At 42.8% G+C, this 27,417-nt stretch overlaps 1 protein-coding gene across 1 annotated transcript; it reads right to left on the bottom strand.

The window, feature by feature from the left end:
- Positions 1–647: 647 nt before the first annotated feature.
- On the bottom strand, positions 648–27,417 carry ADGRG4 (adhesion G protein-coupled receptor G4). Its single transcript, XM_090150058.1, has 23 exons — positions 27,311–27,417; positions 24,587–25,204; positions 19,624–19,707; positions 19,114–19,208; positions 18,743–18,795; positions 17,634–17,673; positions 17,105–17,130; positions 15,813–15,961; positions 14,935–15,067; positions 13,889–14,007; positions 12,788–12,998; positions 11,149–11,314; positions 10,917–11,066; positions 9,943–10,065; positions 8,020–8,065; positions 7,031–7,134; positions 5,431–5,552; positions 4,632–4,900; positions 3,774–3,867; positions 2,608–2,897; positions 1,967–2,068; positions 1,482–1,634; positions 648–833 (listed from the first exon to the last, which is right to left on the bottom strand). The coding sequence occupies exons 1-23, from the start codon at positions 27,399–27,401 to the stop codon at positions 706–708; spliced, it is 3,366 nt and encodes a 1,121-aa protein (XP_090006184.1). The 5' UTR covers positions 27,402–27,417; the 3' UTR covers positions 648–705.

Consider the following 27,417-nt stretch of genomic DNA (forward strand, 5'->3'; position numbering starts at 1 on the left):
GGAGAGGTAATTGGATACCTTTCTCATGCATGTGAATGCCCATTACAGGTAGGAATTTCAGTTGTTCTCGATTCCAGATTCCATTTGAAGGTACAAGGCAGTGCTGTCAAACCTGTAAGCAGGTATCTAATCATCTTTAAGAGTTCTAAATCCCAGGTGGCAGCACCAGCACAGCTGAAAACAAAGACATACAATTGACAGGAACACCTTGGAAAACCAAGTCCAATTTCTTAATGCAGAAGTTGATCAAAATCCATTTTGAAGCAGTAAGGAAAGATACTGCTTGAGGAGCCTAACCATCTGTTCCAGAGACAGCCAGCTAATGGGCTCATAAATATGACTTGAAACTCAATATTCTGGGTATTAGATTCTGAGGATGAAGGGAGAAGAGGGATGATAGGATTGTGTACAACGTAATACAAAAGGACAAGCCATGAGGAGTGATAATAACAAATAAAAGAAAATTGTCAGTGTTTGTACCATGATGGCTAATCTCAGAAGCACAAGGGGACCAAACTCCATGCAGTCAGTTGTGCCATGCCAATGAAGCCTACACAGTTGGATCATGAGAAGGTTTAGCTCTATAATTGTGCTCAGAGTGATTGAAAGTACACACATTAAGAGTAATTATTTAAATCAGTGTTTATTTCTATGTGCCACAAAAGACAACCACCATCAGATAATCAGAAGACAACAAATTCAGCATCAATGAAAAAATCTTGCTTTCTGTGGATAGCGCAGCTCTGCATCCATGGGTGATATTCTTTGGGAATAAGGACGTCTGGCTTCATCATCTTCTGGAGTTACAGCACTTGGGTTGTAATGAACTCCAGCTAGGGAAAATAATGGGGGAAATTTTTCAGTGATGATTATTTGGTTTCACTTATTTAGAAAGAAATCTGACTGTGCACAACTGAACGAACATGCCTATGCTTTAACTTTGGGAAGCTAACAGAAATCAGCACACATCTAAAACCAGCTGGGAATGTTTGGTGCTTAGGGCAGAATTCCTATAAAGGAACCTTGCTTTCAGAATTTGACCCTGCAACAATTTCTCCATCTTGGAAGGCAAAATCTTCTGCTGGGATCTTTCTGAACTAAATAGGCTCACAGCAGGTCCTGTAATCCCCAATGTCTTTGCTCTTTTGGGAATGCATGAGACAGAATAGACTACAGTAACTCCCTAACAGGAAACAGGTGTTGTGGGAACAAAAGCCAGCTGGCATAGGGTGGAGCATCTCTTAGGTGCCTCAGCTGGAAGCTAAGCTGAGAGTTCCCCTCCTTCTGGAAAAAAGCCACACCAGGATCTTAGGGGCTTGCTGACTTTCCTTCCGTATAGAAAAAGGCATCTGTAACACAGCCATTGAACTTGAATTGAAGTCTGGTGTAGACAAAGCAGTCAAAGCATTCCCATTTATTTCCATTGGTTGGGATTTGGCAATCACAGTATGAAACTATAGCATCTTAGTCTGTTTTCTTACCAATCCTAAAATTTCTATCCAGCGAAGTCCCAGGGAGGATATCCGAACTGAAAGTTGAGCTTGTTCCATTAGAATTTGGATTCCATGGGGATGGGGATCTGTGGTTTAAATGTCTTGGTGTAGATGTAGGAGTCGTACCTGACCCATTCCAGCCTGAAAACAGAGATTATAAAACACAGGAATAAAATTCTGTATGGGAAATTCTTTCTGGTGTGTTACACTTCAAACTGCCAGAGAGGAGAAAGTTCAGGGCCTGCTTCTTGTCCCTTCCTTGTACAGAATTAGTGACCAAGCAGAAATCTCTTTCAGAAATCTACATTTTTAACTGCATACTGACACATCGTGATCCCGTCATATAAGCAGTTCATGGAAGAGTATCCAAAGCAATGCAGAAATAGTAGGAAACTACTGAAGAGAATCCCATGCTCCTTACTGTAGAACAACTGTGACATGAGTGAAGCTAATGAAAACCACTTAATGCTTACCAGAATAATTATTCTGTTGAAATCTCCCACAGCAAAAGTGTATTCGGCACTGCTTCACTACATCTTCCTTCATTAGGCAGTGAAACACAAAAATAAAGAACCCTAAAGAAGCAAGAAGATAAATCACAGGTTTGGGGCTTGATTCTCCAGCCTGCTCTCCCTTTTCTGATGTATTTATATGCCATTGAGTTACCAGCAAGTTATGGATGGGCAGAGAGGTGAACCCTGAACCAGTATCACATTGGTCCAGAATTGCATTGAAAGTCATTGGTGCATATGAAAGGGTATCAGGAAGAGCTTCCTGCAGATTTGGTATAAGAGTAATCTGATGATCACTGGAGATTCTCAGCAAGCATTTTTATGCCCAGACAGAAAGGACTGTGCCAGCTCCTGAAAATACATGCTTAGTGGGACCCACATTTCAAATGTGTGCCTTCATACAGATCATTGCTATGTTGTCTAAACAACACTGTCATTTCACTTCAGTTGAGGTTTCCTAATAAAATAGCAAAACAGTGTAACTCAAAACCTGTATGACCTCTCCACTTCCCTCATGCTTTAATTATATGATTCTATAAATGTATTTCTATTCCACAGTCCTAAACTGATGAATTTATAGCTGTACTCCATTCAAAAATTACCTTGCAGAGTGTTAAAGATGCTGAAGAGATACAAGAAAAATATCTTCACTGCTCCCCAGGCAAAAAAGGCAAAGCTCCAAGTTAAGCCCAAGAGGAACATCAAGCTGAAAGCACTTTTGAGGTCCTGGAGAAATAAACGTTTCCAGAATCTGGATCTCATTTGTGTCCTTGATTTCACTGAGTGGATTTGGAGGAGAACAGTGATGAACATGGCTGTGTTTGTCAGAAACACCAAGAAGATGTAGGCCACAACAGAGATGTAAAACACCACATTATCTTGAATCCAGCAACTGCAAGGAAGGGAAATATGATGAGGAGTTCTGTGGGCAGGGAAGCTAAAGTAGCCTGATTTCCAAAATAATCCTCCTGTGTGGTTCTCTGATACCAAGCAATGGCATTCCTAACACCCTTTGCTTTCCCCCAGTACTGACACTCACAGAATCACTATTTTTTGCCTTTTTTATGGATGTTATAGAAATATAATATCTTGGAGTCTTCTGTCAAATTCAGATAAATCTGATAATTGTTTCACAAATTAACAACATACACAGACAATGATACACTCCCTTAGGAAAATCAATTTAAATATGACTTAATTAGGAGTCTGATTAACACTTTTTCCTCTGAGATGTCAAGAGTGTGTTGTCCCTCCGCTATTCAAATATTTGAAATAATTTTCACCAACACGTGATCAGATTGTGCTAAATAGAAAGCAGGGAAAAAAAACAACCAACAAAAATGAAGCGATGCATTCCTTGCTGCAAAATCCTTTTGAAAAGGATGAAAGAAAGCAGTGTTTTCCCACTGGAGAAGAGAGAATGTGCAGGGAGCAAAAACTGATGTCATATCACACTGAGTTGCTGTTGTGTAAAGGAAGAGATTATCCAAAGAGGAAAAGCAGAGCTGACGCACACAGTGGAAAAGAATGTTGGGCACTAAGCTGGAAGAATCCCTTCCCATCCTCAGGTCCAGTCCACTAAGTGAGAGTTACTCCACATAGTTGTCTTATGGCCCAAAAGGATCCACTCAAGCAGAGCCACTGAAAGAAGAGAGCTGGGATAGGGAAGGAAAGACAAAAGCTAGAGAGCAGTTGTTGCCTTCTGGTTGTTTCTTCTATCTTTAAGATACTCTGAAGACCATCAATAAGTCTGGAATGTTGTACTTACAAATTGCTGAATGGACTGTTCTCACTTTGTGATCCATTACCATAGAAGTCTTTATTTATAATGAGCACAATAATGGTTACAATCGCTGGTATTCCTAATGTGGAAAACGAGAAAATGAGATATTCCAATCAAAAAGATAAAATGAAGAATATGGGAAGATGTCAGATAATTTCTGATGACTAATTACTGCAGACATGTACTTCTTGGGATCAAATTGTACTCCCAAAGCTCCTTCTGAAATGAGTGTAATTAAATGTGTGGCAAAGCAGGATTAATCTCCTTATTTATGTAAATTACAAATGAGTAGGCATAAAATATCTGTGTTTGCAAAATGTTTGTGAATGTTCAAACATCTCCAGAAGGGATCCAATCTGGTAAAATAAAACCAACTGATTATTATAAAAAGTAGCGTTTTAAAAGAGAAGCAGACTGCAGCATTTTGCATGAAGATCTGACAGAGACAGACATTTTCCAGCCAGCATTTGATCAGTCTTCCATTCATTTCCTATTTGCTATATTTCTTTCAGTTCTGGCTTTTCTGTTCAGAACAACTGCTGCCAGCAGTGCCATTACGTATGGCTGCCCTAGAGAGCAATTATATGCAACATTAAATCTAAGGATAGAGATGATTACATGCTGCACTATTCAAAAACGTTCAAAAAAGGCTTTAAAACAGCCTCTAATGGCTACAAAAACAATGCACGCCAAACTGTTCTCTAGGTCACTGCTTCTGATAACACCTTCTCTAACAGCTGAGCCATCACATGGGCTTCTTTTTGCCTGTGCACCACATTGCTGCGAGCTCCATCTTAGAGAAGGTAAGAAGCACAGAAGTCAAAAGGAATTTTGCTTACTTACCCCACCCAGCAATGCAGCATTTTAGGATGTACTTTGGGATGTAAACGTTGAAAACTTTGACGAGAGCCAAGTAGAGGTGGACAGACTCCATGCACATCCAAGTGAAAGCTGCCAGCAGGAAATAGTGCAGGAGCGCAGCCACGGCGATGCAAAGAGCAGGCAGGTTGTAGGAGGACAGCCAGGGGTTGACCAAGAAGATCACATTCAACATCAGCAATGCGGCACAGAGGTTCAGCAGGATTTTTGCAGGATTGTCTCTCCGCAGCTTTCTAAATTGGAGTGGAAAGTAACAAGGATGTCACTGCACAGATTGTGCTGGGTCCATTCTACAGTTGCCTAAGTCTGGAGCCCCGTTGTGCCAGGAGCTACTGATGTATCCAGTGTGAAACTAAACCCATCCGACAGCACAAACACACCAGAGCAACCAACAGCAAAAGAACAGGAACATAAGCATCTCTGTTTTACTGTTCCTAACATCCAACGTGCAGTTTATACAAAGGGAATATTCCTTATTCTTGGCATGAAGTCTTACCTGTATCCATGAAACACCCATTTGTGAAATGGAAAAAAATCAGGAAATCAGAAGTTGCTGAACGATTTGGTGCATGTCTCAAAGTGTAAGGATTTGAATCCCAATTTCACCACAGTCACAGGTCAAAGTAAAGCAATATTCACTCCTTCAGATCTCACTCCTGCCCCTTGTGAATCACATCAATATTGCCAAACATTCTGCTAGTTTCTGAAAAGTTATTGCTGAGAAAGCATTAAGAGGTGTTACAAGAAAAAAGATCAGACTTACTCAAGGGCCAGGTATGTCACCAGTGTTATAGCCAAAAAAAGGGAAGAAGCACCACATCCTGCATAGCTTATCAGAGTTAATACACGATCGTTTGTAGCATCTATCTCTGCCCGGGACAAGTCCTAGATACAAGGTAAAGAGTCACAGTTGTTTGCCAGATGAAGAAAATTGACACATCAGTAAGAAAAACAATTTCTATTTTTATGTGTTTCTTACTATATAGCCCTGCAGAATATTCAGACTAGTGCAGCCAGTTCAGGCATTCAGCATTTCAGACACCCAGCACTTCCTTGTGAACCCAGCAGTGCTGTACTATGGAAATTCAGCAAGAATCCCAGTATCACACCAAGATCATTCAACTTGCTTTGTAGGAGAAACTCCAGTTTTAATGTTTCAACGGCAGACACCGTGCTGGGAACCGCACAAATTTGCTAAACATCTTGAAGTGCATCACCTTGAAATGCCATGTGGGAGGCTGGGCCCTGCTTCTCTCAGCTGCTGCCAGGAGTCAGGCTGATTGGATTTCTGTTATTTCCTGCCATGTTTTCTCTGTCATTTGGTGAAACACTGAATGTCAAACTAGTCACCTACACCTCTGGCACAGAATGGACTTAGTGATGTAACTGCTTGTATCTGTTCTTGTGTCTCACAGAATCACAGAATGGCCAGGGTTGGGAGGGAGCTCAAGGACCGTGAATCTCCAACCCCCTGCCACATGCAGGGCCACCAACCTCCACATTTAATACCAGACCAGGTTGCCCAGAGCCCCATCCAATCTAAGTATCTAAGTGGAAGTGCAGAAGAGGAGAGATCTTAAAACGAGACAGAATTCCAACTGCTTGAATAGAAACTTCAGCACAAGTTGTCTACAACCTCTAAGACCTTCATTCCTTCCTGCTGAAGTCCCATTTTTGCTACCGGAGAGCTCTTTGGTGCCTCTCCTTGAGCGGGGCAATGCTGACCCCTAGGGGACGCTGGGCAAGACCTGGTGGAGGGGACAGCCTTATCCCTCACTGGTTGAGTTCTGCAGGCAACATGCAATTCAGTTCAGTTCTTGCCCATCTCTGCATTTGTTGCCGCCCTTTCTCAGGCAGTCATCTCTGCATTCTCTCTTTTTTAAATTATTTTTACATTTGAATTTTAGAGGCAGTTTTCTGTGTATTAAAACACCAACTGCCTTTTCTGCCAGGAGGTGATAGTCAATGATAAATCCCTTATTGACATTCAACTTCCCTTCCTGTTGGAGTGTGGGCAAAGCTATCATTTTATTAATTGCCAACTGGCAGGTAATAAATTAAACGGTATTTTGAATGCAGGAAATAGCACATGAACGTTGATTAAGTCACTTTGCAAAGAGGTTCAAACTACATCCATAAAATGAATTTGTCTTGTGGCAGGGGACATTTAGAGGACTTTATGCCATGGTAATTATTATAATTGCTTTGTTTGTTGCTTTTGATTTTGGCAAAATGGCAGATATCTAACAGCTGGGATGGATGTGAATCTCCCATCTTTCCCCAAAACCAAAACTAAAACCAAAAAATGATGACTTTATCTGGTGCCATGGGACTCTTTTGGAGGTGATTCATGGAGTACTTACCAGCAAGACTCCAAAATGGGTAAGATGGTTACAAAAACAGATTGTGTAATTCATATCTGTATATTCCGTTTCACACCCTGTTGTATTCCAACCACCCAGTCCATCTGTGTAATATAGAAAAAGAGATTTTTAAGCAGAGTTAGTCATGCTCAGTCATTTATAGCTCTGCAGCATGCAGAATGTGTGAATACGAGCTCAAGTTAGTACAGATTGCAGGGTCATTTAGCAGCATACAAATGATATTTCACACAGGAACACATCTTATACAGTTGCCTGAGAACCTCAAAACTTGGATGAAAGCCTTTGGTGGAAGGAAGAAATATTTAAAGTCATTTACATTCCTGCACACAGAGAAAGCAAGAAGGTAAGGAAGAGTCAGCTTGACTAGGCTGCACTGCAGGGCGTGGAAATACAGAAGGAAAGAAATATTTACAAGGCAGAGGAACTGTTTAGGCAGCGTGTAGCACTGAACAAGCCAGATCTTCCCTGGTGAGGTTCTATTTATGACCCTATTTATGTGGCATGTATGGCATATTCGGAAGCTAAACTTCAAATTTAAAAATAAATAAATAGACAAACAAGCAAATAAATAAATGAAATCTAACATTAATGTTAAGGAGGCAATCTTTCCCACGTGAGCTGAATTAACCCAACTCATGGTTATCTTTCTGTGTCCATTTACTCTCTGAGCCATATTCAAAGCCTGACCACAGCAAAGTCCCCACTGACTTCCCTGGGGTGACTTTGAGAAGTCATCTGATGTTCCGTTGTGTTTCTGCTATTTTTCTTTGACTAATTCTTCTTATCCATATGGATGCAGCACTGCACATTGCCAGACATGTATCCCTAGAAATAACACCAGTTACTGAGATATCAGTGCCAGTGGAAAGCAGCAAAACAGAAGGGGCCAGATGCAAGGAGATGGACTCCAAATTTCAAACAGGAGCCAAAGGCTCTGGTGGCACAGCAGCTCTGTACATCACACTCACCGTTCTTCAGAAAGTCCCAAAAGACGCAGTGCACTGCTGCATTACCCTAAAAGCAGGGGAAAAAAAAGAGGCTGTGACATTTATTCAGTACATCTGTGCATTGGCTTGCATCCTGCTTCTAACTGGGATTTACAGCTATGGCACTTTGATTTAACTCCCCCTGTTCTGGAATGAGGAATGAGGGGAGCCTGGTCTCTGTGCTTATTGGGATGTTGGTGATGCTGGGGGTCTGTAGGTTCCTGAAGATGCCTCAGTTCGGTAGCAGTGGGACTGTTGGTCACAGGAAACCATCTGGGATAGCACTGCATTCATCCATAGCACCACAGCCAGCAGAGGGCTCTCATCCTGCCTTCTCCTTTACCAAGTGAAATCCTAGGAGTCAGTGCTTTTCTCCGTTTTCACAACTTCTGCATTGTTCACTGCCTGTTTGTGCAGAAAAGCCGACAAGTTGTCCTCAGCTCAGGTTGATCCCTGTGTCTCATCTTGTCGGCTTCGCGTGATATCTGAGGTGTTGCACTGAATTACTGGTGAAATTCTTAGTGAATAAGACCTATCATAAAAACCTAGATTTCACATGTCAACAAAAAAATTCACAAATCTCACAGTAAGAAAGCCTTTATCTCAGAATTTCAGTGTTTCTGTTCTCACTCTGAAACAAGGCAGAGAAAAAACCTAAGAGAAAATAGAGCTCATGTGTGTGCTGCAAGCAGCTTGAATGGGTATTTAATGCAATGTTTGCTCTTGGGGACATTCGAGTTTATTACTCATAACGCTGCAGCAAACTTTCCCAAGGCACAGATTCATTTTCCTTTATTATTAATGAAGTTTGATAAGGCACAGAGTTGACAGGAAGTACCCTAACAGATAAGCTGTTAAAGACTTGTGAACTGCAGGCTGTCAAATATAATTAGGCAGAGAGCCAAAGCTGTAGGTTAAGATGATAAATCATTAAATATTTAATTAGGATATTTTTTAAAGGTCGAGGAAAAAATCCAAGAGGTGCCAGATGGCCTCATGGAGTGAAAATGACAGAAGAGAGAGGATATGTGGATGAAATTTCTGGTTATATGTTATTTGCTAGAACTGTATGTAAAGTCCATATTGTCATAAAAGCAGCATAGTCAAGCTGTCGTTAACTGGAACCTTTATCAAATTCAACTTATTGAATATTTCAGTTCTGTCCTTATTTTGCAATATGTTTTCGTGCAGAGGGGGTCATAAACTTTTGCAACACAAAGATGTAATGGATTAACCGGTCAACAGGTCGGAGCCATGCCCACTAAGCAGATAGTGTGAGATTGATTTCAGCTTTGAAATATCATTTTGAAGAGGGTGGTGACACACTGGAACAGGCTGCCCAAGGAGGCTGTGGATGCCCCATCCCTGGAGGCATTCAAGGCCAGGCTGGATGTGGCTCTGGGCAGCCTGGTCTGCTGGTTGGTGACCCTGCACATAGCAGGGGGTTGGAACCAGATGAGCATTGTGGTCCTTTTCAACCCAAACCGTTCTGTGATTCTATGGAAGAACACAAACCAAAGTGATTTTGAAAATATCTATGCAGTGTGTTTGCATTTCTTGAGATTTACCCCTCTCAGTGACTAAAGCAATTTGCAGAATTAGAAGTAACTACAGATCGATGCTGTTACAGCCAAGCTGCCATATTTTTTTAGCAAATAAATTATTCTTGAAAGAAATTGACCAATCAAAGCAAGGAAATGAGGGAAATGCCCCTTGTTTCTAAGCATGGGTTTACAGCGGAGACGTGAGCTTTGCTAACCTTCAGGAGTGGACCCAACCACTGTCAGTCCTTTGGCTGATAGATGTTGGAGAGCTCAGTCAGCAAAGTGTTCCATACTTATCTGTCCTCTTGTCAGCTTATTTGAAGTGGAAGTGAAATGGTCTTTATTTCAACACGTATCCTACCGTATTTTTGTTGATGTGCTGAAGAGTTATATTCACAGGTTCGTTAAGGTTCTGAATCAGTGAATTTTCAATGCTGGCACTCACAACATAAGTGTTCAGCCTCTCCTTCTGTAAGCTGTCATCCTGCAGTGGGAAAATGCACACACGCAAACAATTCCAAGTCATTTGAGTTACCAGCAATCCTGCCCCTTGCTGCTTTCTTAAATTGTCTTTCTTGGAAGCTGCAATCAGCTAAACGCCACAGGATGCCTGATGTAATTTAACTGCTTGCTACTTAATCAGAACGTGCAGTTAGCAGCCAATTCAGGGACACTTTCTGCATCAGCAAAAGCAGAACATCTTCAGCTGTGTCAGCTGGATTGAGAAATCTGCATAATCATTTCCATATATGAAAACACCCAGTTGTGTACCATTTAGCTCATTAGACAGCAGACACACTTGTGGATGTTTGTTCTGCATGGAAAGCATTGCTCAGCACACTGCATGCTCCACTGTATTAAGGGAAACGGCTCTTTTTAAACCACACTTGTGTTCCAGAGTGAAGAAAATACAGCAAATACCAGAACAGTTCTAAATGCAGCGTGTTGGTGCTGCTGTTGTTTTAATGGAGAAAGAAATCTTGAAATTATTTTCACGACATTTGACATGTGCTGTGGACACTGTTTAAGCAAGAGCTTACTGTCAGAGGAGGATGGGGCACATTCTTTAACTACAGAACAAAAGCAGTGGATTAACATCAGCTACAGAAAAGGCAGAAAACATCTGCGGTTTCCAGACACCTCGTGGAGCATTATCACTGCTGAGAAGGTTTTGATGCTTGGATGCATTTTCTCTGCACACGTCTTAATGCCCCGTCAGCCCAATGCTAAATGCACCCAGAGCAGATCACGCTGCTGGGATTTTGGTTTCATGCACATTAAGGACAACTGAAGCGATTTGCTACCGTGTTCACATTTGTTAGGAATGATAGTTACCACAAAGAGAGAAGTCGTGCCAAAAAAATTAAACTGGATCTTTGAATACGTCTCTGGGTCAGCTTGGTTGTCCCCTAAGAATATCTTCAGTGATTTTGGCAAACGCACCGAGGCCAAGGCATTTTCAAATGGGTTTTCTTGAACACTGATCTGTAGGAAAGAAACGACGTGCTCAGAGCTGCCTTCCCCAGCACACTCACACACAACAGCAGGAATGGCCTGAATTTCTCACCTTGATATCTCTTCCTTTGTCATATGAGGTGACACCAAAGGCCACTCCTTCAAACACGCTGGGATCCGGGCGCATCACCAGCAAGGCGAAGGATGTGGTTATGACTGATGTGTTTCTTTCTGAGTGAGCCAGCTTATAGCCTATCTCCTCTGTTGTCTTCAGGATCCTTTATGGATAGCAACAGCAAGAAAAAAAGACACACATCTTAAATTTTCTCCTGGCTTCATAATATGCTGTCACGAGCTAGTCAGCTAAATGCCCATGCTCTGGTTATGATCACAAAGAGCATTCTCTGGAGCAGAGTGGACTATGTCTGGGACAGACAGTATTTTGTTGGGTACAGAGTCAGATGGCTACAAGCAATTGGGTTAGCTTAGAGACCCAGAATCATAGAATCATTAGCCTCCAACCCCAACTCCAACCCTCCCCCCCTCCTTCCCCTGTGCCCATAACCATCACCCTCAGTGCCACATCTCCACAGCTCTGGAACACCTCCAGGGATGGTGAGCACCATCTCCCCGGGCAGCTGGATGTGCTCCAGCACCTTGATGTCTTTCTGGTAGTGAGGGACCCAGCACTGAGCACAGCACTGAGTGCAGCCTCACCAGAGCTGAGTAAGGAGGGACGACCACCTCCTGCTCCTCCTGGTTACACTATTGCTGATACAAGCCAGGATGCCACTGGCTTTCTTGGCTACCTGGGCGCACAGCTGGCTCGTGTTCAGCCAAGTATCAACCAGCACCCCCAGACCCTTGATCCCAGGCTGGAAAAGACCTTCAAGTCTGACCATGTTTCGGTCAGCTTGAAATTCTGGCAGGTGGACGATACCCTTCTGTGGCTGAGTCAGCCCACTGCCAGACAGAGTTAAATGGATTGGACTAAATCAGCCCTGGAGCACCAAAGGGGCAACATGAGGTAGTTCTGGGATGACATCAGGCAAAATTAACTCCCAGACGAATACTACATTTCATCTGAAAGGCAGTAACTTGTAAAGCAGACTAATCTGATTATTTGCAACTACTTAATTATATTCCCTGGTAAAATATCAGAGACAGTAATTCAGTCTGCAAGGGATTTCTGGAACTCTGTAGTCCAGCTACTTCAGAGGTAAGGCTTGTGCAGTGCAGCTCTGTCTCTGAGTATGGAGATTTCACAGGCTGGCATCCCAGCCTCTTCTCTCTCTCTCTACATACCAACTCCATCTCCATTATGGATCTTTGTGATTCTATGATTCTATGATGATCAGGATTCCAGAGCATATATTAGCATTGGAATGTCATCCTTGTCCCTAAAACCTTACATTGCATGGGAAGATAATTGTAAGTAATGGGTATTGCACTTGAAAAAAAAAAAAAAAAGGAGTGTATTTGCAAAGGCAAAGGCATTGAGCAGCCATCACAGCCCCCACTCCACACACTGCAGCACAATAGAACTTGAAGAGAGATAACACAGCTAAAAGGACCGTGATGCTGCCCAAAGCTTTCTCTCCATCAGATTTCCTAATCTACTTTTGGCTGCTGATCCTCTCGGATGGGGTTTGAAAAAGTGAGTGCAGAGTTCTCCAGTACAAACAGCTGGGCTGCTGTGCCCCACCTGGAACCTAAGGGGAAATCCACTTCTGTGCATCTATGTTTCTTACCTATTGGCCATTTTTCTGATGTTCTGATCCTCCATTTCTTGAAGTAAAATATAGTCCAGTATAGTCAATATAGCCTCTGCAAGTGTCACACTTAAATCTACGAACTTCACAATATCAGAAATTTTATTTCCAATAACTTCTAGTTCTTCCATATCCAGTGTTGCATCCGGCAAGAGGTATAAAATATGCTGTACAACATCTTGTGCATTCTCTGGGGAAAGTTAAAAAAAAAAAAGGGAGTACAGATGATTTATGTGAAATATAGATGATTTACGTAAAGCATGGCTTCACGTCTAGATATACAGCTACAAGTACGTACATTAAAGCAAGGGATTAGACTGTGCCTCTCCTCTCTTTCTATGTGGGCATAATGCTTCTGATCCATTATGAAGTTATGGCCCCAGAAGAAGTCAATAAGCCCTCAACACGCCAAGAAATCTGGCAAAAACTTCAAAGCAAAATCTGGGTATTTCAGGTTGTATTTTAAAGGAGGAAAACAATGTGGTTTTCATAAGAATATAATCACCTGCTTTTGGCTTATAAAGATTATCTGTAAATACTGTTTAACTTTGATCATTTGTGAGTTCAAAATTAAACAAGCCTCTCCCTCTGCCCAAATGCTGCTTAATTGGCATAGCAGAAAAGCAAATTATGAATGATGCAGTTTGAAAATTTGGTATTTGCCATTCATCATCTCATCGTTCTGCTATAATTTTTTAATAGCAACAGAGCTTTACTACTTGCGAGTCAGAGAGACTGTATGTAACTGCAGATATATTTCAAGGGGATCTACAGAACATGAAATCCTTTTACTTGGTGATAGATTACAGGCAGGCAAAATCTGTCACATTATTCTCTGATTGATTACTTAGTTCTGCATCTAAGTGTTGGATTTGAGACAGTTCTTTTGAGCAGTAGCTAGAGAATTTGAAGCAATCACAAAATCCATCTACATTAAAAATATTTTAAGATGACCAAGTGAGTAGGATGCACATAATATAGTGCTACAGCTTCAGCTTTTCTGCTGTCCAACACACACATTCTTTAAGTATAACCACTTTACTTCCATTCACTGGATCATGGAAGTATCTGGTGGCTTACCTTCTGTTACAATGATGCTATGAAGGTCCAGGATATTACTTGGAAGCTCTTCTAGTAATTTACATTCAGTCATATTTGGTTTGCTCCAAAAAGATTGCTCAAGATCAATATTGATTGCACTGAAAAATGAAACAGTGTATTTTAAGTTAGACGAAAAAAAAAAAAGCATTAATTGATGTTCCCCACATTCCCATTTAAATAACTAAAATCACAGAATCATTAAGGTTGAAACCAATAAGGTCACTTAGTCTAACCATCAGCCTACTAGGATAGTAGGTTATCAGGTTGGATATTAGGAAGCATTTCTTATGAGAAGGAGTGGTGATGCACTGGCACAGGCTGCCCAGGGATGGTGGGTCACTGCTCCTGGAGGTGTTGAAGGACAGGGTGGATGTAGTACTGAGGGACATGGAATAGTGGGCAATATTGATGGTAGGAGGATGGTTGCACTAGATGATCTTAGAGGTCTTTTCCAACCTTAATGATTCTATGATTTTATGATTCAATGCCTGTGGCCACTCTACCACGTCTCTCAGTGTGTCATCTATCCTTTTCTTGAATACCTGCAGGGGTAGTGACTCCACCACCTCCCCGGGCAGCCTGTGACAATACTTCACCAATTAGCCCGATTTTGAAAATTGATTTCAAGTCAGACCTGACTTAGCACGCATTTAGCACAATAGGGACAGAGTCCAAAAGCCAGAGTGATTTGAAATGCACCTGGAAGGAGTGATATTCTGCCAATGGTGGGCACAGTGCCATGAGTGGATGGCACAAATGCTACAGTGCATCTGTTTCCCCTCCCAACTCAAGCAGACAGGCAGCTTCTTGCTAGGCTGGCTTGCACTTGCTGCAAGTGATGGGAATTACACAGTACTCCCTTTTCCTGCAGTCTATACTCAGCTAGCCATGTATGCTTCCCATCCTTCCTGGCATGGTACTGTTGTGTGCCACTGCAGACATCCATTTGGACTCCATCACACAAAGCCTTGAGCTCCCTCCTTTTAGCCATTCAAGAACCAAAATGAGATGTTCTGGTCACTCACCACTGCCTCCAAGCAGACTGCAGAGGGTTTTTCCTGCAGCTGACCTCTGCTATGGCAGCCGGACTTGTTTGAGGCCAGGAGTAGCTGCCCTTGTATTTGGTTTGTGAAACATTTTCTGGGCAGTCCAGTAATACTGAGGATGAAAGACATAAAAGATCTTTAAAAAGATTTGATAGTCAGAAAGCAGACTTCCTCGACACAGCTGTTCAGCCCTCAACTTCCGTTTGTGCTGGCACTGAGCTGTTGTTTTTACATCTTTTGTGAGCTGTATGGGAGTATTTTACAAGCTTACTGGCCTTAAGAAAGCATTTTCCCCAAGTATTTTGTCTGTTCTGAAACCTTTTTCTCCTTTTGTTTGACAAGGTCAGTTCTCAGGTAGAGCGTTAGCTTCACAGCATCACAAATCATAATTTAACAGCAATACATCCTGCAGGCTTCTCTCATCTATCTGAAGCTGCTTTCACACTGCCCCTCATTATCCCATCCATGTCATTTCCTCCAAGCTTGAAGTTTTGTACTTGACCTTTTAAGCCTTTGATACAAAATGTGTTTTTGAATTTCAGGTCCAGTCTGTCATCTCTTATCTCTGTCTTACTTCTGTATTCTAAGGACTGATAAAGATTGCTCCCAAAACAAAAAGATCACTTGCACTTTGAGACTCAATCCAATCAGCAGCAGCACCAAGAGAATGTCTGTGGTAGGTTTGGTTTCATAGCAAGGTGTCTTTGCATTGCTTTCTATAACTTCACATGGGATCTTGCAGGGATACTTGTAGGGATGTTTTCTCACCCTAACCTCTCCACAGAGCTTCAGTTTGATTAAAAACCTGAATGTCAGAATGGTTTAAAAGTCAGAATGAGGTTTTAATGAAGTATCACCTATTAGCCTGACAGCCAAATCTTCAGGTTCCACATCTAATGACAGCGGTCCGACTTGGTAAGTGTCATTCAGCAACTGTTTTATCTTGAGACTCAGCACTTCTTGTGTCTCATGTGATGTGACCTTCATAATGGCCTTACAAACATAGCTACAGAGACAACATACATAGTCAATGCTATGATATTAATAACATTCCACTGTTATACCTTATAATGTTACTGGCTGCAAAAATAGAGAGTAACACAGAAAATTATATTGAATTGAATAATTTATGTGTGCATTTCATTCACCACAAGTGCAATCCTACAGCAAATGTCACCAAATACCACTTTTTATCTACATGAACACCTTATCACTTGAAATGCATTATAAAGTACAAATTACTGGGAATGCAGGTACAAGAACCTATTTATAGTTTCATGGAATTGCCTCAAAAGGTTTCCTAATCATGTTATCTTGGCAAAGGAAAATCTCTGTGAAAGTAAGCATTCTTGAACTGCGTTTTAAAGTCCAGACTGAGCTAGTCATAAAACAATGAGGTTCTTCAGTACTCCGTGTCCAAACAGAGGCGGCAGACACCAAGGCTCCCTGTAAAGCACAGATTTAACCAACTGCTCTCCACTGGGTTCCAGTGTTTTCTCTTCAAAACAACTATGTTTGCTGACTCAAGGAGGTTTGGAAGGACCATCCCTTTCTTTTGACTAGCTTCAGACACGGCAGAAAGAACAAAGGATTGGGATCTTTCAAGTGTTTCCAACCCGCTCCTGTTCCTACACAGTTGTTTCCCACTCAGCATGGCCCTTGAGGTAACCATTTACAACCCTTTGAAGCTGATGGGAACTCAGCTCCCTCTGCTCTCCTGGCCTGAAGTCAGAAGGCAATTAGGATTTCCTGCAGCAGAGGTGCAGGATTCATCCTGGCAGACTTCTTGGGCACGGTCCAGCAGTGCAGTCTGCCACTCTCTGTTCTGGTTTTGATGAAGAGCACTGCTCACAGCCAATAGCACAGCACAAACCTCCCAGCTTGCCATGGAAGTATGGCAAGACCCCCAGGATATGGGCTATAAGAGGAAAGCCTTGGATGCTCAGATACATTTCTCTGACTTAAGCATTACTGTGATTCTGAATCTACGTGTGTTTTTCTGGTTTATGGAAGTAAAGGTTCCCCACTCCACCCTGAAACTAAAATATCTGATGTGGAGTATTTATGATCAGGCTCATAGCAGGAAGCAGAATTTTCTTATTAAATCAGTAGGAAGTAGGAAAATCCAGTTTATAACCACGAGTCTTACCTTTGTGACATCTGCTTTGTCTTCATCTTCGGTTTGGATAGGACACAAAAAGTTAAAAGCTGGTTAGAATCAGCTGGAGCAAGGGTGATTGGAACAGCAGAAACCCCAGGTGTTCATGAAAATAGAGCCTAATGGCTTAAATGACTATCTAGAGTGGCCTTTGCTTCAGAGAGCTTCTGGGATATATGGAGACAAAACAGAAGCTCGCGGTGCATGGACACTGACTCATGTGGAGAGCAGAGTAGATCCATATCTAGCATTGCTCAGTCACTGTGCTCATCCAAAGGCTCTTCCAGAGCACACTGATTGCAAGGAGTGCTGGGCATGTCCTGCCTTCATCTTACAGAGAACATCCCAGTGTCTATTCAGACAGTGACTCTCCAGCCCAATGATTTACATGGAGTACATTATATTTAATGCTTTCTACAGAACACAGTCGGATTAGCATTTAGACTGTGTAACTACAATATCCTCAGTGCAAAGGTAAGAAAAGTTATGTTTTTAAACCAGAAGATAACAAGTTACATACACGGGTCCTCTTGTACGCACTGCTTTGTGGAGAGTTAACCCTGCAAGGGAATAGAATAATTATTTGATATTAAGCATATAGATATTACTCATCCCATTCTGCTACTGCTCAAAAAGATCTTGTGACCACAAGCCAGACCTTGCAGCAGAGAAATGGAAATCAGCATAGGTATGTCTGCATAAATCTCTAAGTGCTGTGGCATTAAGACAGGAAGCTCTGGAGGGATCTGGTTTAAGGTCTTGTTTCCTATTCTTTAAGTGTTCTACTTTTCCTCACATTTTAAAAACATTTTCTCTGTTAATTTCTTGGAGATATTTAAACAACTTCATTTCTATAGGGCAGTGAAGATTCACACGTAGCTCCATCTTTAGTCTTTATTTCATTTTCTATTTCCCCTCTCGCAGTTTTCAGAATCAGATTCACCTCGTGTAAATAGTGCCATGTGTTACTGAATTGCTGTTGTTTGTCAGAGAAGAAAGTAGGAAAACAAAATAGGTATAAAATGATAAAAAGCAAAGTCTGTGCGAGTGACACTTTTATGAATTCAGCAGTTGCTAAATCTCCCTCTTAGTTGCTCACAGTTTGGATATAAATGCAGCCGGATTGGTTTCAAAGGTACAAAATAGGAGTCTTGGGCAAAATAACTGGCTCTGCACATGGCGGGGGTTGGAATTGGATGGTCTTTAAGGTCCCTTCCCAGTCAGGTCATCCTGTGATTCTGTCATTCTATGATTCTAACACCACTGTTTCTGAGCAGGTCTTGGAACTGCGAGACCCTTTCATTATGTAGGATATGAACCAGTGTATGCCTGCATATACGATCTGGACAGCCCACATTGGTCTACAGCACAGGTTTCAATTAATATGGCCAGAGATGCTTCCTCCATTTGTCAGCAGATAGTTTCTTTGCATTAGGCAGGACGTATACTTACGAGTGAAGTGAGCCCAGTAAACAAAACTTGGGTGCTCCAAATGATCAGTTATATGGATTAGGGGACTGGTATACACTGTTGTCATGGGGCTGGTCATCAGTGAAATGGGTACTTGGAATCTGGCTGCAATTTCTCTCAGAGGACATAATGCCAAGGTGACACCAGTATACAGCTTACCTGATTTTAAAGTTTGTCACAACTAGTTCTTCACCTGCAAATATGACACTAAACTGGAAAGAAAACAGTAACATTTTTGTTAACTTCATTTATCGATGCTTGTTCTAGAACTGCTTGCAAGTTTAAAATTGTCACTGAAATTCTAAATCCCAATGAAAAGGGCTAAAAATATTTGGAAAGTGTCAACACTTTCTGAATTTAATTTTATCCCCTTAAAAATGCGTTGGATAACATGGTTATGAAACGCTGTAATATTGTTACATGGAGACTTATTTCTGTGTTGTCCCCCTAAGTTTGCATGCTGTACCAGCTGTCTTCATCATCTGATACCTTCTAGAAATAAATGAGAAGGAGAAAAGAGTGGCACTCACCCAGTTTTCTATAAGCTTCCTTGCATCATAGTAATCAGGAGCTCTCTCAGTTGTGTAGAAGAGTGAAAAGTTCATGTCAATGCTATAGAAGCTGACTGCAGTAAGAGAACAAAGGGAGATGCATCCTCTAGATGGCACAGAATGGTACCTGCACTCTGTCCTCATCCCTCCCCTTAGCCATGGTTCTGTTTCCCATTCCCAGTCATGGAGGCTCTATGGGAAATCCCACCTTCCAAATGTCTAAGTCCAGATTACTGCACTGCACATCTACAGGCTCAGAGTCACGGCCAAGTAACCTCAATTTAACAAGCAAAGGACAGTGGTGCACCAACTTTGCTTTTCCCATGTTCTAAGCATGCATAAGAAGAGATAGGATGATCTCCTGACAAAAACCTCCTTGCCAAGCACAAACATGTGACCAGGTCTTAAACTGTCATGTGTACAGTGTCAGTCGGTGCCACTGATAATCAGGTCAGCATTTCAAACAGTCTCCTTGGGAAAGGCACTTACGTGCAGTGGGGACATTGGTACTGCTGCTTGGAGACAACCATGGCAGCGTAGGCGCCGCTGTCGATGATGCCTCACTTGAACCTGCTGAAAAACAATTGCAAAGCCTGAGAATCAACGCTGCACATCGTTCATAGGAGAGGGACAGTCCCTCAGCAGAGGTCACTGCCACAAAGAGCTGTTGCTGCTCCACTCAGAACAGACTTCTACAAAGTGAAGGGAAAATACGCCTATGTGTGTTTGTTTGTTTTGTTTCTCCATTGCTTATGTTGAAGAGCAATTATCTCTCTGCTCCCTTCTTGTTTGCACAATCTGTGCCACCCTTCAGGAAAAGCCACTTGTCAGGCACAGGATAGCCTACAGTAACAAATGGGAAACAAACAGCGATGTTCATTGACTTCGATTTAAGATAAGCCGCCAGAAGGATTCCCATTATAAACACCATCCGTCCTGCCTGTCATTTGCAAAGCAAAACATTCTGGGAATTTGTTCTCAGTTAATTTTCCTTGAAGTGAATCACCTTGTCAAACCAGGTATGGCTTTTGTACCCGACCTGCCACCCCCTCAGGCAGACAGAGACAGAATGGCAGTGCCTGCTCACATGCATTACAGCAAATGGCAGTGAACTGAACGACTGTATAACATTACAGCTTTGGTGATGAAAGAAAAGCATGATCACAACATTTTGCTGTAGACATACAGATATCTTGCTATGCTGATGATCTGTGCTTTTTCTTCACTCACGTGACTATCAGACTTGACAATTCTAGCTCTGACAACAAGAAATAAACTTAACACATGAATATAAAGCTCAATATCTATGAATAAGGAGTATGCTCAGAAATAGGTGGGATAAAGCCACGCTTTGTCAACCATTGGTTTCTCTGCTGTAGTTCAGTGTAAGAAGAATCACCCATGACTAAAATAATAACAAGCTCATCTCTGACCCATTTGAATCAACAGCAGTGTATCCATGGGGAGTAACAGGAACAAGGGCTGTTTAAAATTTGAAGAAAGAGTCTCCTATTTTTTTTATCCCAAATGGCTTTGGATTATTCAGACAGATTTAGATTGGATGTAAGGAAGAATTATTTTATGATAAGGGCAGTGAAGCACTGGCACAGGTTGCCCAGAGAGATAGTGGTGTTCCATCCCTGCAAACACCCAGATTGGAATGGATGGGCTCTGAGCACTGATGGAGATGTGGGTGTCCCTGAACAGTGCAGGGAGTGGGACCAGATGGCCTTCAAGTGTCTTTTCCAACTCCAGCGGTTCTGTGATTCTATGATTCTATTTCTTGACATTGAAAGGACACCTGAAGTCGAAACAGCCCTTCTGAGCAGGCACGAGACACAAGCCAGCTTTTCCCATGATCCTTGATGAATCTTAGATTATAATTTGGACAGCTCTTCTCTTTACTCAGGACTCTTCCTTCTGGGATGGCACTGCCTGTTGGAAATAGGAGGATTACTATTGCTTCATTCTTCCACTACAACTCGAGCCATTCCAGGAGCAAGCTGCCACATTGCCATTTCAAACCAGCAGCTTGCTGTCGGCCAAGAAGCCGATCTGACACCACGGCTATCTGCTGGTTCTTTGTTTGGAAAGATCCATGGGCTCAACTCATCAAGCTGCAAGACAGCCTGAGGTACTCAGCACACAGCCCTGCCAATGGCCGCTAACACTGCTTGATACATGAGCGTGCAGAAAGCAAGAAACCAGAAATGTGTGCTAAAGTAACAGCAAAACTCCGGAGATGAAGAAAAACCAACCTCCAGCAGAAAGCCCAAGGACCTGAAGCTGGAAATATGTGCTTTGCCCTCCAGCACCCTTACACCACACCAACCCCCCCCAGCCCCCTGAGCACTACCCTCAGGATCCCCCCCCTGGGGCTGCACAGCTTGGTCCTGCAGCATCCCTCATGGCTTTAACCCTACAGCATAAGCTGCTGGTGGGAGCCTGCGTGCCTTCCTATGATGTGAAGGTGCAGACACAGGCTTTCTGGGCCTCGCTATGACACCTTACATAATTAGTCCCTGGTTTTGAGCTGTCAGAAACAGTGGAAGAAAGTGTGTGTTTTGTTACAAGCTTCTGTAAGAATTCCCCATTAGAAAGTGTGATGAGAATACAGAAGGGCCACTGCTGTGCAGACATGCCTTGCCATTGGAACAAATCACTTTCCTTTCCTAATAGGAATATAGACATGACATTAGACTGTGATTAGCCAAGCCATAAGTCAAGCAATTTGTAAGCCTGGGGCTCAGCCTGTCCTCCTGGTGCTGCAGTGCTACGGGTTCTCTGCAGATAGGAGTCTGCAGGCAGCTGTGATTACAGGCTCCATTCCCTTCTTGTTATTACAGTGCAATGTTTCAAAACCCATCGCCCCAGGGGTGATGTATGATATCACCTGGTGTCAGCCAGGATGAATCAGAAAAATCTGCTAGGCAAAAACATACAGAAATGGCCAACCAAAATCCAAACCCATTCTAATTGGGAGTGCAGTTTCCATCTCCTGGCAAAAGAAGCATAATTACAACTTCACAGGTTCCGATTTCTTTCTTTCTCTCTTTCTCATTATCACCTAAAGAAAAAAAAAAATCTGTTTATTCTCCCATTCAGGGACCATTGCCAGCAGGCAAGGACCATCCACCTGCATCCTGCAACATCATCTGTGTTAATTAACGTGCATGTAATTCCCTTCACAAAATGAGGGTTAAGGAGTGACAACAGGAGGAGATCTCAAGCTAGAAAAATACTGTACCATAACATTTTTAAAGTCCTAGGTCTCAATTTGACAATTTAATAGATGGTTTATTTGGCATTCTGCAAACACGCTTGATTTCCATTAGAAGAAGTAGCAAAAATTAGATTAACTGCTAAGCAAACTGTAATAAATGTACTGTTATATTACCAGCAGTCATTTTCATACACTGAATATTCATCTCTCTCCCAGATTATTTAAAATCAAGAAGAGAATTAGAAATCAGTGTGTGGGTGAGGCGGGGGGAGGAGGAGGTGAAGGCTGAGTCAGAGGATGAGAACACACAATTTTACTTCAGTGCCTTTAGTGAAAGCCCAGCTGAGCTGGGAAAGCAAAGGATCATCGTCAAGAACTCCGAGAAAAAAAAGCAAAGGCCAAACAATAACCTTACTCCTCTACCAAGCAAAGCAGCATAATGGCTGGGATAATTATAGCACTCACACCACCCAGCAAACCATCATAAAGCTGCTTCCTTCTGCATTCATATGAGCAGTTCCACTCACTTTGCCTAAACAAGCCCAAAATTAATGTGGGATTTCCAAAAGCAAGCAGGCCACACAAATTCCCAGCACAACTGCATGAACTGTGTACTGCTGAGTTGAACCAAACCCTGCAGATTGAAGCAGTGCCTAGGTACACAAACATGAGATGCAAACCTTGCAGCTAGCAATTGTCATAGGGCATCAGTAATTATTTGAGTTGTGTCAGTAGCACCAAAATGGCTCTTCATCTTGACATCTCATTGCATGGCTACACTTTGGCACAGCTATTTCTTGTACACGTTGCAGATGTTCTGACATAGACTGAATAGATACGACCCCATATGGACAACAAATAGATACAACCCATATGGACTACAAATAGGAACTGCTGCCCCTGTCTGACAGACAGAATCATGGAATGTGTCTTCACACATGTAGGGACATGGTAATTAGGGATGTGGTTTAGTGGGCAATATTGGTATTAGGTGGATGGTTGGACTAGATGATGTTAGAAGACTTTCCAACCTTAATGATTTTACGATCACTCACTGCTGTCCGTACCACTCCCTGCTGCTGCTATCTAGTTTATCACCAGCTTGTCACTGTGTAACAGCCAGCTCATGAACTGCAGTTAATTAAAGTAAGCACTAGATTTATAGCAGAAGCAAAGGTCTTGCTGAGATCTGACACAGGCCAGGTACTCATACACGACTGAATTGTATGTACACGGAACATCGCAATGGTCATCTCAGCAATTGCTGTTGGGAAGAATTCAGATTCCAACAGCCCTTGTCCAGATGGGAGATCTCTGTGCGGTAGTTCATGGCACCAACGCAGGACTACTGCAGTGCCTTGTAGCTTAGCTCATCCTTTGTGAAATATGCTGCTCCTCATCAGTGACACACACAAAGACATAGCTTAGAGAAGAGGCAGTGCAGAAACAAAACTGCTGGGATAAAGGCAATGGGGTGAGGAGCCAAGAGGTAGATGGGAAGGTTGTGATTTACAGCTGTTATTTGTGCTTCTTTTCTTTGCTGCAGAGCAAAGGTGTGTGTAAGGAGAGAGGTGGGAGAAATCCCTCTGAGCAAAGGTCTCAGAAGCAGTGGTTTGTTTCGTCTTTGAATTTCCTTTGCTCTCACTTTGATGAACCTGGAGCAGGAGAAACAGAAGTGCATGGGGAGCTGAGGGGTGGTCCTCAGGTGCTGCACCTGACTGGGAAGCACTGCTGGATGGGAAGCTCCTTGAGTTCTCAAACTGGGCACCAACACTGAGCAATTCCTTCCGACTGTGCCTCTGCCCTCCCTGTGGAACCATCATCTCACAGAGGGCAAGGAAACATGCATACAGTGCTTTGTGGAGCACCTAAATATCATAGCATGCCACTAAGTCAATTAGTCAATCATGGCATGCCATTGACTCAATTAGTCAGTCTCAGACTTCTGTTTTAATGCTGTGTATTTAATTACTGTGTAGCCCATGCAGACACTAGGACTGATAATACCAAACACTACAAGAGCTTTTCAGTGAAACAACATCCGTGTGGGATGCAGCCTGGACAGGCATCTTATGGAGAGGTGATTACATCATCTCACTAATGGCTGGTCTCACTCTGAGGACATTAAGCAACCCCACTTGTCCTGAGATGTGGAGGGTTTCCCACTCTGTGTGCACGATCCCCAGCAATGCACAAGCCTAAAGGAGAGAAAATACCAGAGAGACTCACCACAGCGGAGGTGATGGCCAGCAACGGGAGAGATGCTGCTGAAGTCCCAGTACTCTTCTCTCCAGCTGACAACATTGCCCACAGAGCAGCCCAGCAGCTCCTCCTGGCGCAGCACACGGTCCCACATTTGGAAGTAGTACAAGCTGCCAATGAAGCTGTTGCTCACTCGTACAATAAAGCCATCCTTTCTTTTATGCAGATGACCCAGCACCAGGCTTCCGTTGGGCTTCAGGCACTCCGTGCTGTTTATGTCTTTACTATACACCAGATTACCATTACAGTAGACTTCCAGCAGTTGCTTCCTGGCGTCCCACAAGCAGCACACACTATACCATGTGAAAAGGGCTAAATCAACTTCAATGTTTCGGCTGGTGCCAAAAAGATACACTCTTAACTGCTTGTTTTCTCCAGAGAGTCCAAGCTCTAAGTCATTTATTTCAGTGGAGTTGTTGTTAGTGTCATAGGAAAATGCTGCCCAAGAGCTAATGTTGGTAGTTCGGTTCAGATCGATGCACACCGTGAACTGACATAGCTGAGGGATGCTGTGGTTGACCAGAGACACGTACTTATCATTCCTTCCCAATAAATCCAGTGTTTCTCCCTGCAGAGAACGTGTTTCTATAATGAAAGAAATATATATATCAAGTAAGGAAGGAAAATGAAGCGTTTATTTCAAAGAAAAAAAAGCTGCAATATGACCTCATCCAGTGACTTTCCTGGAAGACAATAAAAATATTTAAAGTTTATTCTATTTCTGGTTTCTGCTGCCTTTGAAATTAAATTCTGAGGCTGCCTACACTACTAGCAAAGAGAAGATGAGTTTAACTCTGCAAAGGAGATGTTGAAGTCCTCAAGACATGCCCAGTAGGAACCAATACAGAATTCAGGTTTGGAATCCACAAGTCCAAGATCTGTGTGGGTGCTCAGTGCAAAGGTTTCAGTTCAGCTCTGGGAAAAGAGCTCTTTGCAGGTTTGGCTCCCAGTGGCAAATCTGACCCCTGATCTATAGGTTAGGGTTTCTGCTAATAATACAAGTAATAAGGGCTGTCCTTTTCCAGGCTTTGGAGAGTTTGACAGCTTTTTCCTTTCCACCAGCTCCATGCCTACCCCAGCCATGTCCTGCTGTATGGGGGTCTGTGTGCACCATCAGGGTCGGGAGAGTTGATCAGGCACTATTTGCAACTCAGACCACTCCTATGCAGGAAATCTGCGTCCTTACTTGTCTCTGTGCTCACATGTGCACATATGCTTCACTACTGTAGGATATACTTCCTCTAGGTAAGAATTGCCATTATAGTGAGCCTTCTATAACCCTATCTGGGGATTGTTTTTACAGCATTTTCCTCAAATGAACTTAAGTCATTCCCAAACCTGCCTGCCTGCCATGCAAACTGGGTATTGTAAATCCCTCAAGCCTAATCTGGTCAATAAATCCCAGTGACTGTTTGTACTTTTCGTAAGGGTTAGGCACGTCCTAGGCTGCCAAAGTAGCTGACTCTTCTCCTCATCTACTTCACGTGCTTCAAATGGAAGGCAAGTGGGAAATGACCCACACATCTAATCATCTGTAGGTGGTTAGAAGCTGTGTATTGCTGTCATTATGTACCCTTGTGCCCTCAGAGTATAAGGAAGATATTTCTCCTTACACATAATAACACGACTGCCTTTCATGTTTGTCTTACTTCTAAAATCAGCTCCACTGAGTGCATCAGCATTCAGACGGAGCACATACCACATCCTGGTCTCACTTCCACCACTGCAAAGCCACTAAGCCCTCTTTGTTTGCAACCACGACAATTATTTTCACCTGGAGTGGAATTCTGTAGGATTCAGAACAGCAATCTGTGCTATCAGTGTACGTGAGCTGGGAATGCAGCTGCTCTTTGCCAGCACACCAGCCCCTGCCTTACTGGGAGAAAATCCTGGCACATGAACTCACAAAGCACATCACCAGTGCTGGAACCATAGGAGCACACCCATGGCAGTGCTTCTGGGGGTGCAGAGAGGTGAGGGCAGCTCCTCAATCATAGTTGAAGCACTGAATGGGCACAAGAAAACACAGCAACAATCTTCAGCTGTACTTTACAGCAACTGCAGGGCCCCAGAGGTTGAGAAGCCAGATCCAATGGGTTTGCCCAAGAGAAGGGAATTGCTTTGTGATGTGAGATGGCAGAGCTGGCACCAAGAACTGGCCGGAGGACCATTGCCCCCCAGCTGACAAGTCAGCCTTTCAGGGATCTGCTCTGCCACTGTCTGATAGCAGACACAATAGGAGCCTCTACCCAAAGCAGAAAGTGGCAACGTTTGGCAAGCCCTAAACATCAATGCAGCCTTTGTATTATGCAGGTTTTACTTGGAAAGCAGTCATCTGTTCTTCGAATGCACTGTGTGCTGGGAGTGACCCCCACGCAACATTTCAGGGCCATGAATTATCTCTATGCCCCGTATTGCTCTTGAGGAAAAGTCAAAGAAAGAAATACAAAATCCAATATGGAGCTAATTACTGTTTTTATCTATGGTGAAGTGAAAGGGCACTGAGTGCGCTCATGAAGCACAGCTGACTGTGGTTGACTCAGCAGCTGGGGAAATAAAACAAAAAAAGAAGGAAAAGAAAAACACAAGAAAAAGATATTTCATGTATGCATACCGTGTGTGCACCAGGACAGCACCACTGGGCTGTGGGATGCATTCTGCTTGTGCAGTGGTGAGTCCTATGGGAATTACCTGTGAGGAGGAACAGTCCTGCAACAACCACCAAGATGCAGAGAGCCTTGTCTATGGGGGGCTCTGCAGGTGCACACATGGACCTCTTCATTCTTCAGGCATGTTCT

The sequence above is a fragment of the Phasianus colchicus genome, chromosome 14, assembly GCF_987193195.1.
Source record: "Phasianus colchicus chromosome 14, bPhaCol1.hap1.1, whole genome shotgun sequence".
In the NCBI taxonomy this organism is placed as follows: Eukaryota; Metazoa; Chordata; class Aves; order Galliformes; family Phasianidae; genus Phasianus; species Phasianus colchicus.